Here is a 15,565-nt window from a genome sequence, read left to right as displayed (position 1 = left end):
GCGTAGCCTTGAGGTGACATCCATCACTCCCGCCTGATGCGGGGTGAAGCCGTCATCCACCCATCTGTTGACCGCGCGGCTCACTCTCATTCGCCATAACGCTCAAAAATATAACACGCAAATACCCGGGGTGTCCTCGACGGAGGCTGCATGCGTGTTTCTTTGTGCTGAAATCCACTGTGCTGCTGTAAACCGTAGGCTGATCAGAATAAGACTGCGAACAAAGAACGTGGCTCTGAGCCACGCGAATGCGAGTCAATTCCACCTTAAATGCAATTTGCGTCTCTGGCGGCAGAGACCATAGGCGCCATCTTCGGTCCACCTTAAGCGCACAATGTGGCAAACGAACGCAAGCGTACCAGCCAGGCTTCCGTCCTCATTCTCCAGCCGGGGATCGCACTTTGGCTTCCCAGCTTTGACACAGCGTCACTTGTGAAACAACAGAGAAGGAAAAAAAGACGCACTCGGGCCAAACCCCATCCGCACCAGCAGGAGAAGATGTCCGAGCCAAACAAGTACCGAGAGTGGATCCTGGAAACAATCGACTCTCTCCGCTCGAGAAAAGCCCGTCCGGATCTGGAGAGGATCTGTCGAATGGTCCGGAGACGACACGGGTCAGACCCGGACCGAACCAGGACAGAACTGGAAAAACTGATTCAAGAGCAGACGGTGCTCAAAGTTAGCTACAAGGGGTCCATATCGTACCGAAACGCGGCGAAGGTGCAGAGGAAAAGCAGAAAGAAGAGTGAGTTTACGGCCGCTGGCAGCAGCAGCAGCAGCGCGGAGGCAGCGAGGGAGCGGACCAAACACGATCATCTGAACAACAACGGCGACAGTGCGCACAGCTTCACGGACCAGGAGGAGGCAGAGGAGGACTCGGAGCCCAGCCCAGATCCACACACTCAAACATCAGGCAGCACCACCGGCAAAAAGCTCAAGCCTGCCTCCAGCCCGAGTAGCGGAAACGGGTGCCTCAGTTGTGGCGCAACAACGGGCTGTGCTGTCGGGAGCGGCTGTAAAGAGGAGAAAGCGAGTGCACCGAGAGACAAGGGATTAGGACAGCAGGCGGCGGGGGACTGTCCGTCGCCCGGTTTCGGCCACAGGACAGGCGCACACAGCGGGGCTGACGGCGGCAGGACGGCTCAGAGCAAAGCCGATGCAGTTAGCGCAGAAAAGGAGTGTGCTGTGTCCCGGGCTGACACGCAGAGCAAAACTTGCCCTGGGAGCGTCAGCAGTGTCCATCAGAATCAAAGGCAGAAGCAGTCTGTGCCCCTCAAGCCCAAACTTCGAGTCGGAGGAGGGAGCACCAAAACAACGGGGAACCACGCCAACTCGGACCTGGGCGACAGATTAGTCGCTTCTGTTCGCAGCCTGTCCGAGAAGAGCCTCCGAGGGGGCTCAGCCGCTGTGACCAGAGGCCACATGAAGCCGCTTGGGCTGAAGGAGATCCTGGGTTATCTGAGCAGCCAGGAACGGCTGTCGGAGGAAAAGCTGACCCGAGGCAAAGTCAAAGTGGTCATGGAGAGAGAGGTGGCGAGGGGCAGGCTGCGCAGGACCCGCTGCGGGAACATTACTCTCCCTCTGAGGGGGGTGGTGGTAGAGGAACCGATGCCGAAGAATGCGTCCGCTGACAGACTTGCAAAGAGCGCACTGCAGGACAAACACGCTGTGAAAAAGGTGGGCAACGCTAACTTAATATTTTCGACACGTCTGGACTGTGCGGGGCTCAGCGAGCAGCTTTGGCTCGATGGATTGCCGATAAATTAATGATCGCGGGTTGAAACCGCACGCACAGCATTAGGACGCGCTTCCGTCGCCCGGCGTGTGCTTCGTTTTTTCTTCTTCTTCTTCTTGTCAAACCTCAATGTTTCAAAAAGTGTTTAAGGGGATTTGAGGAAATGCGTTATTGTCTCGGCTGCTTGTCAGCGGGATGCGACCGTGCCTGTGTTGCGTTTGTCCTCTGTAGCCTCGCCAAATGCGTGTCTCTGTCTGTGTGTGTATGTATAGCTCAGCTTCCTGCACAAAAGGTGCGGGTTACAGAGAGGAGCAGACAGCTCCGGAGCGGCTTTCCCCGGCTCCCAGGGCGAGAGCGCGCACCAAAGAGCGTCTGTGCGCGGCGCGAGCACGAGCACCTACAGATTTCGATTCCACTTCGCTGTTTTCGGGTCAATAACATCTGATTTCGTTCCTATAAACTTTAGCCGTGCACACCGGCGCGCGGAGTGTCTGGGCCTGCCGCGCAGTAGGCGGTGTCTGTCTAAACTTGAGACGTGCCGCTGCCGCGCTCCTGTGAGCGCTGCTCTGTCGCGCAGGCCGACGGAGGACTCAGCCCCATCGGCCGGACATCGTGTTTACTCATATAATAAAAGCGCCATTCTAACGTTTTTATTATAGCCTTCCCGTTCATGTCCCACCACCCCTCCCGTTTCTTGCTTCATTAAGTCCTTTGTGTCATTTCTGACAGCGCACTCTCCTCCCTCGCGCTCTCTCTCTCCCCTCTGTGTGTGCGTGCAAACTTGGCTATAGTAGGCGGCTATCGTTATTTCTGATGTCTTTCTCCAAGTGGGGGGTGTTTATGAGCAGCACTGTCTGCCCCGGAGAAGCTCAGCAGACCTGATATGCTCTTATAACCCTCAAAACTCAGGGAGCGATTAACTTAGCTTTAAACTCATCTCGAAAAGCAGTGCACCCCCCACCTTTTTTTGATTGCGTTTCTTCTGATACAACTTTATGTGTGCTTGCAGCCGCCGTCACCCTCTCTCCAGGAGAATGAGCCGATGGAAACAGCCAGTGAAGAAGAGGAACGGGAAGACAACGAGGAAGAAGAGGAGGAGGATGATACTCGGAGTTCTGAGGAGGAGGGAGGACTATCCCCGGTAGCCATGACAACCGAACCAGTGCTCATTGAGAAAATCAGAGAAGATGCTGAGATCCAGAAAGCATCAAAGCAGGAGAGCCCCCAGCAGGAGCAGCAGGAGGGAGGCAAAGGTGTGTGCACTGAATGGCTGTGTGTACTCAGAGGCAGCCTCATTAAAGAACTAGTAATATTCTCACGGTTGTATTAAATAGCTCTTTACTGACCACTGCTGCTGCTTCTTAAAACCTTTGAGTGGTTATTTGTTTTTTTCTTTTCAAACAGATTTCCAACTTTAAATTGGACTTTTTTAAGTTTTTAATTTTGCTTCAACAACAATTTCAAACTCCAGACTAATACTAATAACTAATAACTAATACTAGTAATTATTTAATACTTGAATAATTTTTCCTTTCTTTATGTTTTGCTATGAAAATGGGAATGTGGGCAGCAACTTATTGAACTTTGCAGACATATATAGAAATAGAGTTTGTACAGTTCTGAGGCGTTTCAAAGTAAATATTTGGCTTGACCACCTTTGTTCTTCAGCACAGACTGAACTTGCTTAGGTAAGCATTCCTGTTATTTTTTAAGTAGTCTTCAGGAACTGTTCTCCAGGCTTCCTGAAGGGCATTTCAAAGCTCTTCTTCAGATGTTGGCTCCCTTTTGCTCAGGTCTCTGGCAAGATGATCTCACAGTGCCTCAGTAATGTTGATGTCTTTATTTGAACCTGTTGCTACTAATTTTCAGTTCAGTTCTTATGTAATTTGCCGTGCATCAGCCCTTTCCCTGTTTTTCTTTCTTAAGATAAGCTTCTTGATAACCACCCTTCCACTGAGACCATTTCTTATGAGGTTTCACTGGGTCAGTCCATACACATTTTCTTTAATAACACAAAGAAACTGTGTTATCTTTGACATATTTTGTGAATTCAGCTAAAGGATTGGGAACGCATTATGTATTTTTGCAACTGGGTGCTGGTAATAAAGTGCCTACACATACAATTTATACATTTTTTACACTTAGGTCAGTGTTCTCTGTGTCCTCTGTGAATAGCCAGTTACCAGGACTGGACAGAAAATGAATGAAAAAGCAACCAATGTCCAAAAGAACCTTCAAAATACCTTCCTGGACTCAAGAGCATTTTAATAAATCAGAAGGAAGTCTGGCTCCTTGGAAGTAAAAAATATAGAAATGAGGAGTAGCTCAAGACTTTTTGACAGTACTGTACACAGTAGATTACATAAATAGTTGCTCCTATGCTACCATTAAACTATTTTCAGATATAGAATTTCCTTTCTTCAGTCTTTTTACCTTGCTTTGACTCAGGTTTGCCGGTGCTTGATTTCATCCCCGACACACCGGTTCAGGGAGCCTCGCAGTCACAGAGTAATGGTCCAGTCATGGAAGAGAGAGCTGGTTCCCCTGATCAGATACCAATGGAGGTGCAAGTGAGTGTAAGTACATGTGTCATCCACTTAGTTTTTGTTTTGTTCTGTTTTTTCAATCATTCAAAATGGTTTGACTGATAGTACACAAGTATTATAAGTCAAATATACTGGAGGATTAAATGTGAAAGTATTCTTTGTGTAGTAATGCTCTTTTCCTAGAGGAGTGGTCATTAGTGAAAATCCTAAATTACAAGTTAAATGTTTGCAAAAAACAAAAGATGTGAATTTGGACTATTTTAACCATGAATTGACATCTACTTTTATCCTCCATGATGCTGCCTATATGATGTCAACAACTCAGTGTCTGTATCTGCCGAAACCTTCTCAGACTTTTCAGTTTTCCTGGTCAGGAACTCGTTTTTCCGATTATTTCAGAAGTGTCTAACTGCCAACTAACATAAATATCTAATCAGCCAATCACATGGCAGCAGCTCAGTGCATATCGGCCTGTGGAGGACGATATGCACTGAGCTGAAGTTCAACCAGCTGAAGTTCAAGCTGAGCTTCAGAATGAGGAAGAAAGTTGATTTAAGTGACTTTGAACCGGGCATGGTTGTTGGTACCAGACAGGCTGGTCTGAGTATTTCAGAAACTGCTGATCTGCTACATAACCATCTCTAGGATTAACAGAGAATGGTCCAGAAAAGAGAAAATATTCAGTGAGCAACAGTTCTCTGGGTAAAAATGCCTTGCTGATGCCAGAGGTGAGAAAATGCTATCCCTTTATGATAAGGACATACCCACCTTCTGAGGATTACGTGCCATATCACAAAGCTCAAATCAACCAAAACTGGGGGGTATTTTCAACATGACAATGACTTCACTCAATTTGAATACCTTAATTCATCGACATCTTTCGCATATTTGATTTTTCTCAATTCCCTTAAAAGCGTTTTTTCAGCATCTCATAAGAAGGAAGGAGGAATCATCTGAAGGCTGAATCAGAGTTTTGTACTTACTTGGCTGATCTTAGGTTGTTAAGGAAATTTCTGTATGTTATTAGTCTGTTTAACCTCCTAGGACGTCCACATATGTGGACATCCCATTTTGGGTTATTTAGACCAAAATGCTCAATTTTGCTCTACAAGGGCCTGATATCCACTTACAAGGACATTATACTGTTGCTGTTCTATCGACATTTTAAACAAATATCCTCATATGTGGCTCTCATTTTTCTTAGAAACAAAAATCAGGTAAATAAAAATCTGGTAATTCTTTGTTTTTACATTCATCGGGTCCCAATCAGCCCAAATATCAAAGAGAAATTAAAAATGCATGCCGTGGAAGAGTTCGGGTCTTAGGAGATTAAATATACAAGCCAATTATTTTATATCAGAGTAAGGAAAGCTACTACTACTCCTACTACAAATATCAGTAGAAACCTTGAAATAAAAAACACTCACAATATACTTATAATAATAAATAAATCAAAACAGGAAATCCCAAAGTCAGCCTAACAAATAATCAAAAACTTAGAGCACAAGAATGGAAACAAACATTTAAACCCAAAAACTCAAAATCCTGCAACCAATTACAGAAAATCCATCTCATGCTTTTCCCCTGTTTAACCTATTAAACCAAGTTTAGCACACAGTTAGATCAGTTCAAGCAATATTCAGCTACTCTTAATGTTTATGTCCCGGTATTAAGCAACAAATCTGAGAGCAAACTTTAAGAAAACTCAATAATATGCACTAATTGTTTTCATTTAATTTATCTTAACTCATCAAAGAACCGTCTCAAATAAATATCTATCCATTCCATCTGTCCGTCCGTCCGTCCATCCATCTGCTTATCTAATTCAGGGACACTAATAACTATAAAAATAATAATTAAAAATATTAAAGATTTCACATTATATTTTTTCTGCACTGCTTTTAGAAGTTATTATTTAAATGGTTTTGTAGGTCTTATAGGTCTAACTGTCACAATGTAATTCATGATTGTGAAGTTACAAAACTTGTATAAAAATGTAAAAAATTAAACCTGATTTTAAGATAACCTCCTTGGGCAGTTCTGCACCACTTCCAACATTCTTGTAGATCATTCTGAGAAAGTTTTGTTACCTTTAATACTTGTGCCGGCGACACATGCTGGATTTCCAAAAACAAAATTCCACTGAGCCAAATCTGATGAGTAGATTTAAAAATAAATCTCAGGTACACAATGGCATGTTCCAAGAATCATCTTATTTTCCATTACTGTTCTCCATCAAACATGTCAGGGCATTATAGTCTGTGTTAACTGAACCTAGAGAACAAATTGTTGCTCTTAGTGTTGAAAAAGCAACAAACCTGCTTCTAGTTGGGTTCCTGATCTGATGAGTCACTTTATGGTCGCAAACTGTGGCCTCTTTAACTAAAACTGCTGTTTGGTCACTGGATTACAATCAGAGAACCAGCTCTGAATGGGAGTGATTATCCTTGAAATGAAGGCTGCGTCAATTTTTGACATAGAAGTCAGTGTTTTGCTCTCTGCAACAGTAAAATCTTAAAAGTGCAAGTTCTCCCTTTCACTGGAAAACCAAATATTACGTTATGATTAATGTTGAATGGCCAAGCTTTGTCACACTTTAGATAATTATACAATCAGGAAATGTCTTACTCTGTACTACAGGATATGCCCAATATGTGATTAAGAGCCTGATGCTGATTAACGGGTTATTAAGGAGGAACAAAATATTAAAAAGGGTGTAAGTACAGAATGAGCTAGACTGACATCTCTCTGACCCTTTCATTAGTTCTGTTGTCCTGATTTGGATGAGGGAGTTATACCTTTATCATGTTTTTTAACTTACGCAAAATAGTGCGTTTAAATGAGTATTCCTGGTAAGAGTTCTGAATGTCAGAAAAGAAGCCTCTAGCAACACTTTACATTTTTCAAGAGGTTCAAATAAATTATAAGAAAATGTAGCAGGCAGATTACTCTTGTTTAGTAATTATTTGATTACTAAATTACTATTATGATTATGATTACTATTTGATTACTACTAAAACTATGATCCACACTGATCTAGAAAATGTAATCAGAGTAAACAGCAGTTTATCACACACTCTTAACATTTCTCCAACAACATACCCAAACACTGAAGCCGTGTGCATGCTGGGCACTTTATATGAAAATGATTAAAATAAATAATTATTACCCAATAAAGACTTTATTAGGTATCAGTGGTATATATAGTATATGAATGTTGATATACACTGCTTCAAAATGTGTTAGACCACCACCCAGTGTAAGGTTTATTAAAGGTATTTGTAACTATGAAAATCTTTTCTTATGTTTCTATAACTGGTTAATCCACCAGTGTGTACATGCTCTTTAACTGAATTTTTAATTACTGTTGTTATCCACAAATTTTAAAATTTACTGTTTTACAAATGCAAAAAAAAAAACACTAAAGTAAATTATCATTTTTTTAATTAAAGATGCCAAAATACAGCTATTCACTTGCATTCCTGAACAGAAAAATTAGTTAATCAATTCCAGCGTGGCAGCACAAATGTGGTTTGCATAATGTGTGTATATACCTTTTTTTGAACATATACCATGCAATGCTCAACATAGCACTTATTATCCAAGCACTTCTTATGTATTGTGTAATGACAATGTCAACAGAGGAGTGATTTCAAATGCAATTACAGAGTTTTGTTGGTTAAAGTAATGAGAGGTTCAGATGCTACTGGTTAGTATGTGGAGGCATCCATTTATCTCCAGGAGGCTTTTCTATGCTTTCAAAAGTCGGGCTGAAAAATCCTATTACAAAAGCTGTCTAAGGGAGACTTCAGTTCTCCACCAGGGTGACTCATCAGCTTTGTCAAACTTCGCCCCCCCCACCAGTCCACTTCATACCTTTGCACATCATCATTTTTACTCCCACAGCAGATGGTCTCAATGTCCCACTGTGGTTTTGTCATGATGCATCTTCATGCTGCTAGCTCCTCTTGTCCTTCATTTTAGGCGGAGGTCATATGACTCTCTCTGTATTGCCCTGACATTCCCTCTTTGCATTTAATTTAACCCCCGTCTTTCTTTCCTCTCCATGCACAGAATCAGACACAACATGATGAAATAAACCACAGCTCCTCAGACTTTAACAGTGAGTTTCGTTTCATTGATAATCTCAAACTGAGTGCATGTTCGGGTTTCACGACAAGGAATCATACTTGCCTCCTTCGTAGATTTGGAGTGCAAGACAGAGGTCGGTGTGTCGTCCTGCCTGCTAACACCCACAGCCTCCCCGAGAGACTCCAGCCGATCTGAAGAACGAGGGATAACCGTTAGCAGTGGAGTGTGAGTACAGTAGAGATGTTGCAGATACTGATGCATGCATGCACACAAGCGTTAGAAAACTATGAACAAAAGTCAACAGCTTCTTTGTGTGAAATTCTGACGATACATACCAATATATATGTTAAAAATATCAATTTGGTGCTGATACAGATTTTATTTCTGCTTTGCTTTTTTGTGTGTTTGCTCCCTTTTTAATGTTTGCTTTTATGCTAGCAAAACAAAGAATTCCACAAACTATTTAAAGTTTTTCAGATGTTCATCAAACTGTCTTTCAACGCAAACATTTTCTCACTTTCCTGAGTTTTCCTGCCCACTCTCTGCGCTGTCCTGCCAAGTAAAAAAAACAAAACAAAATTAGACTGAAACTAAAACCCACACACTCACATTTACACCTCCCATTATTCTCTTTACAGGCTCTGTCTTATCTTGCAGTTTCTTGAAATACTTTGGAGTGATGCGTTGTCCTTCTCTGTATGTTGTCATTTTCTTCAAAACAATAATAATTTGAAAAAACAATCAAATCTTTCAAACAAGAAAACTATTCCTAAAGCTAAAAACTGTTTAGATAAAAAAAATATGAATTACAAAAATTTAATAACTCTGCAACAGATTTCTCACTGCAGTCCTGCACAGACCAGTGTGCATTGTAACATTTGACTGATTAAAATTAAATAAATAAAATTGAGTTTATTTCATATTTTGATTAATTTTAAATAGACACCTGGTCTTTAGCAGGTTCTAAAATTAGAACGTCAGATGAGCTACAAAACATGACATATTATACTGTGTTATTATTTATATCATTTATAACTAAATACAGAAGCAGTGTGTGAAAAACTAAGTAAACCTTGATAGGACTTAACAGGGTAAGAAGCAGCCAAATGCACTTGATTAACTAATCATCAGCAAGCGTGACTTCCTCTATAAAAGCAGATTTTTAGCAGTTTGCTGGTCTGGAACATTCAGGTGTGTGTTAACACAGTGCAAAAGAAGAAACACAGCAGCAATGATCTTGGTGAAGCAATTGCTGCTGCCCATCAATACAGAAAGGGTTATAAGACCATTTCCAAACATTTTAATCAGAATCAGAATCGTGTTTATTGGCCATGTATATGTGCAGACACATACAAGGAATTTGGTTCCGGTAGATGGTGACTCTCAAGCACAGCAATGTAAATCACACACACACACACACACACACACACACACACACACACACACACACACACACACACACACACACACACACACACACACACACACGTGTCTATATATACATTACACATGCATACACATACATACACAAAGCTGTGTAAACCAACTATAAATAACCAATCTAAACTTATATACATAGAATACAGGATGACAGAAATGAAATGAGGTGGAATGAATACTACAGAATGTACATAAGGTCCAGTTGCAGTCTGGCAGTCCAAACTGCCAGACTGGACTGCCAGACACATGAAAGTCCATCATTCAGCATTGAGAAGACAGCTGTCCATCTTCCCAGCTTGTTTCTGCTGTTTCTTGTTGTGTACATATTATTTATTAATGCTATTTGCAGTAAACTTTTGCACAATCTTAGTTTTATATTTTTAGGGTTTTTTTTTTTTTTGCTTTTTACTGTTCTCTACATAACATTTTTTGCACTACCTCTCATTATAAGACCTTCACTATGGGCCTCTGTCTGTGTAGATGTACCAGTAAATTCCTTCCAAGGTCAGACCCTGCAATGCTTAGAGAAATTGCAAAAAACCCCAAGAACTCCGTCTCACATTTTACAGGCCTCAGTCAGCATGTTTAATGTTAAATTCATTACAAGTCAATTAGAACAAGACTGACATGCGTGGATTGTTTGGAAGGGTTGTCAGGAGAAAGCCTCTTCTTGTTAAAAGAGAACATGGCAGCGCAACTTAGGTTTGCAAAGTTGCATCTGGAAAAATGACGAATCTAAACTGGAGATGTTTGGCCATAATGCTCAGTGTCACATTTAGAAAAAAGCAAACAGCGTATGAACACAAACACCTCAGACCAGCTGTCAGTACGGTGGTCAAGGGGTGATGAATTGGGCTTGGTTTGCAGCCACAGGACCTGGGCATCTGTCAGTCATTGAGTTGAGCACGAACTCCTCTGTATACCAAAGTATTCTTGAGTGAAACATGAGACTGTCTGTTTGACAGATAAAGCTTTTCCCAAATTGGATCTTGCAAGAGGACAATGATCAATGAGAACAGCAGCAAATCTACAACAAAATGGCTAAAAACAGAAAAGAATCAAGGTGTTCCAATTGCCCACTGAAAGTCTAGACCTCAACCTCATTGACCTCAACCACCTGTGGTGGGACCTTAAGAGAGCTGTGCATAAACAAATCCCCTCATTGAACTGAAGCAACGTTGTAAAGAAAAGCTGGCCAAAATTGTTTGACAGTGATGTGGCAGAGGTGGTTCTACAAGGTGACATTTATTATAATATATAAAACCCTGAAACTCAAGGACGGTGTACTTTCATTTTCACATGATTTTACATGTGAAGAACATCCTACATTTGTTTAGTGTCATATTTGATATTTGCCCATATTTGATGGACTCTTTTCAGACAATATGGATGTGACCACCCATAAATTAAAACTAAACAATTGTACTTAACCTGTGAGATCTTAGCTTCAATCTGCAGACAGGACACAAAAAAGTTATAATATTTTAACAGTTGTGTGAGTTTAATTTCAACCTTAATATCCAACTAATCACCACCAAGCACTTAATCACAGGATATTGTGTAGTGCAATATAAGCTCTTCCCTGATTACATTATACACTTAAAATAAAGTGAGACATATGATTATACCAACCGTGACACAAAAGTAATCACTGAAACACAGTAAGTCAATGCATATTATACTAGAGGGGAATGACTTCTGCAAGGTTAGACAAAGTGATCCAGATCAGCACCAAACTCTAATAGGTTTTTTTTCTGCCCCCAGCTCTCCACCAGTTTTATGAAATGAAAAAGCATTGATGGTTTTTCTGCAGTCATGCTATGCACTATAGAATTTACAAAAGAGAGGAAAAATAAATCTGGCAGCACTATAACTGTTAAAATTGACTATTTCAATGTCTCCTCCTGCATGTTTTCTGTTTGACCAACTTTGTTATTTTTGCAGGCTCATGAAGTCTGAGGGCATCAATGGGAGCCCAGTAAACTGGACAGTGTCAGATGTTGTCAGTTATTTCACAGCAGCGGGTTTCCCTGAGCAGGCTGCTGCATTCAGGACCCAGGTAAGGCTGTGATCTTCCTTAGTTGCCACTAGAGTGCACCATACAGAAGCTCAATGGCTTGCGGTTCACTTTAAACACTTGTAATCAACATGCACCTGCATGCGCTGTTTTGCTCTCTTCATTAGGAAATCGATGGAAAGTCACTTCTCCTCATGCAGCGTAATGATGTTTTGACTGGCCTGTCAATCAGACTTGGCCCCGCCCTCAAGATCTATGAACGTCATGTAAAGGTTCTGCAGAAAACACACTTTGAGGATGACGACTGCTAACAGCATGAATCAAATACAAGCAGACTGTTATGTTTGTATCTACATATAGCTAACGTAGTATAAAAATGCATGCATGATATACAGTACAATACACTTCACTTTTCATCTCATGTCACACAACACATGCAAACACAAAAACACAGGTACACACACACCGTTGTTTCTTATCCTCCTGCCTCTTGACATCAGATATGAGACTGGATTTTCTAGACAACAAGGATTTTCTATCAGAGCACAAGTGTCGGAGGGAGAAAGTAGAGCAGAGATTTTCAAACAACCATGCAATTTCTCCTTTAAGACAAACAAACAACAATTAAGCACTTTGCAATTGTACTGATTAAACTGTGCAAAATGTTTTTGTTTAAGCTGTCACTTCATGCTAACTTTTATGCACATTTTGAAAGCCGTATGGTTTTTTTCTGGGACTTGGGGAAGGGGTCATTTGCATTTTTGGGCTATGATCTGAGAATGTTCTTGTTGGTGTGTACCTTTCCTTCTACAAATAGACAGAACATGTTGAAAAGGACAGCAAAGAAATTAGAGGTTGACCGGATTTGAGACATTCCCAAAGCTGAAGTAGGCTGATGATGGCTGGCATGATGAACCTTTATATTGTTCTCTATGTTTAAAACAAATCCTGTGCAGGGTTATTGAAATTTTGGAAACGGTTGCTGGTCAAAGCAATAAACTGACTAAGATGTTTGAGAGGCTTTTGAACCATGTCAGCTTGTCAGCTGGTTGATTTTGTGTAACTTAATATCTCATATGGAAAATGTATTTTTTAAATCTGCTTGGGGCTATGCATCACCACCTCATATGCTGGTTTTACAGAGATACACTTTGATATTTGCTTTACATCAGACTTTACTTCTTTAATAGACAGCTAAAATCGCATGTCACATAGAACTGTTTAACTGTCTTATGTAGGTCCAATTTTATAGAAATTATATGTAAGCTGAGAGCTTTTTTCCTAAACAAACTAAATGGATCGATCTACTGGGAGTGATCCACTCATCAGTGATGACTTACACAAAGAGTGTAATTTTTAAGTGTATTTAAAAGTGTTTAAGTGTATCTTCAGTTATCATGACATCTTGGACCAGAGTTAAGATGTTGTGGTTTCTTGAAGACAGTTCATCCTCAAATCCAATTAAAGGGAACTATTTAGTACTTTATTACTAAAAGAGATATTGCAGCTCAGCTGAGGGGGATAATAGTCGCTCTCTTTGTAGTCACATTGAAAAGATTGATGGGTGTAGCTCAGTAGAAAGAAAATTGTTCCTAACAGAAACTGCTCACCCAAAAGCAAAGTGATTGGATTTTTTTAATGTTATTTTCACCGAGTCACTGCTGAGTTATTCCAAATGAATGACATTTGGACTCTGGACGCCTCCTCACTGATTTTAGATCAAGAAATCAAGACATGATTGAAGTGCAGGCCTTCAGCTTTAACAAACAAATTGGAATAACAGCTATTTTTGTACATAGTCCTCAGTTTCCAGAGGCTAAAAAGTAATTGGACAACTGACTGACAGGCACCTCTATGGTGATGCTGTTATCTTCGTTATTTCATGACAAAGTAAACAGATAAAATATTTGTTGCTGATTCCAAGTACCAAGTTTGCATTTGGTAACTGTTCACTGGAATTCTCATTATGAGGTCCAAAGAAAACTGAAATATTAATCAACCACTAATTAAGTATTTCTAAAGTGTACAATCGAGAGATGCCTTCATGAATGAAAAAAGGGTTTACAACAAAGTTCAAACTGCTTGTTATACACAAGAACAAGAAGGCTAGATTACACCAGAAAGTATCTAAAGGAGCCTGCAGAGTTCTGAAGAAATATTGCAAAGAATAACCAGAATGATGGAGACAGAAACATACCATACCACATCATCCATCAAACATGGTGAAGGCATGTAATGGTATGGACATGTGTGGCTGCCAACACAACTGGCCCTCTGGTGTTTATCAATATTGTGATTGCTGATAGAAGTGGCAGAATTAGTTCTAAAGTGTGCGAGGCATTGATCTCCGCTGAGGTTCAGGTTCAGCCAAAAGTTCGAAACTGATCCGAGAACCATTCAATTTGAAAATGGATAGTAAAGAAATGTGATATTCTTCAATGGCTAAGACAGTCACCTGACATGTTTTTAGTTATTAAATATAATATCGTCCAAATATTTATGGTTTTAGACACCAGAGAAAAAAAATATTTCAATTGGATTTCTGTATGAACTTCTTCTTTAATATGACAGCATACGTCAGATCATCATGAATCAACCACTAGCTTTAAATGTAAAGTCTTTTGTATGGTATTTTCAGCGTACACGCTTAATCGTTGAGAATGATTTAGCTCGATGTCTTGAAGACACTTTAGTGCTGTTCAATCAACACCAGTGTAAGATAAAAGTAAAACAGAATGTAGCAGCAAAAGGTAGCATGCCTTACATTAAAAAACAAACAAACACACACACACACACACACACACACACACACACACACATTTTATTGGCACTAAATATGTCTTTATTTAATGTAGGTTATTTATTTGTGTATTATATGTCAGTTCCAGACACATACTTAAGGTAATATTAACTTTGTTAGTTGCTTCTGTTAGCTAGTTACACTTGGCAGTTACTTTTTAATATTTAGTAAATAGATTTTAATTTTGTCATCCATAACTAGGAAAAGCTTGAAGGGACAGGCAGCTGGTTCAATCTTTTGCCTTCCTGGGTCTATGAAAAGACCTGATTGTTACTTTTAACAGGGAAAGTGCATTTTAATGGACGATGTAAAAAACATATGATAAAAAAATCCCAAATTTGAGCAAGAAACACTAAAAGCGCTTTACTTACATAACAAAGGCTCAAGTCTTATAGACATGCTTACTTCTTTTGTGCCTATAGATATTACTGATAGTCAGCATTTAAGAAAAAATACTGCTTTTGTGGCCTATTCAATTTAAAAAGCACCTAAGAAGCATCTAAATATCTCTGTGAAACCAGCTGCAGAGTCAAGTTCGGCTAATTGAACTGAAATCAACCGATAAGTCACCTCTGAACTATTCATGCTAATGTGAGTGTATATATATATGTATATGTATATATATATATATATATATGTATATATGTATGTATGTATATGTATATATATATATATATATATATATATATATATATATATATATATACATATATATATACATATACATATATATATATATATATATATATATATATATATATATATATATATATATATATATATATATATATATATATATATATATATATATATATATATATATATATACATATACATACATATATATATATATATATATATATATATATATATATATATATATATATATATATATATATATATATATATATATGTACATATGTATATATATATAT

General features: G+C 39.6%; 1 protein-coding gene across 1 annotated transcript; it reads left to right on the top strand.

Annotated features, from left to right (window-relative positions):
* The first annotated feature begins 354 nt into the window (after positions 1–354).
* On the top strand, positions 355–15,220 carry LOC134628692 (sterile alpha motif domain-containing protein 1-like). The gene is made up of 7 exons (XM_063475439.1): positions 355–1,677; positions 2,745–2,988; positions 4,184–4,311; positions 8,356–8,404; positions 8,487–8,598; positions 11,758–11,872; positions 11,998–15,220. The coding sequence occupies exons 1-7, from the start codon at positions 499–501 to the stop codon at positions 12,139–12,141; spliced, it is 1,971 nt and encodes a 656-aa protein (XP_063331509.1). The 5' UTR covers positions 355–498; the 3' UTR covers positions 12,142–15,220.
* The last annotated feature ends 345 nt before the right edge of the window (positions 15,221–15,565 follow it).

This window comes from Pelmatolapia mariae, linkage group LG6 (genome assembly GCF_036321145.2).
Source record: "Pelmatolapia mariae isolate MD_Pm_ZW linkage group LG6, Pm_UMD_F_2, whole genome shotgun sequence".
In the NCBI taxonomy this organism is placed as follows: Eukaryota; Metazoa; Chordata; class Actinopteri; order Cichliformes; family Cichlidae; genus Pelmatolapia; species Pelmatolapia mariae.
The sequence above is the reverse complement of the archived record's forward strand: the minus strand, read 5'-3'. Positions and strand labels throughout refer to the sequence as shown.

Coding starts and splice junctions, on each gene's coding strand:
- LOC134628692 (XM_063475439.1), top strand. CDS start 499: ATGTCCGAGCCAAACAAGTACCGAGAGTGGATCCTGGAAACAATCGAC. Junction 1,678..2,744: donor ACAAACACGCTGTGAAAAAG/GTGGGCAACGCT, acceptor GTGTGCTTGCAG/CCGCCGTCACCCTCTCTCCA. Junction 11,873..11,997: donor CTGCTGCATTCAGGACCCAG/GTAAGGCTGTGA, acceptor TCTCTTCATTAG/GAAATCGATGGAAAGTCACT.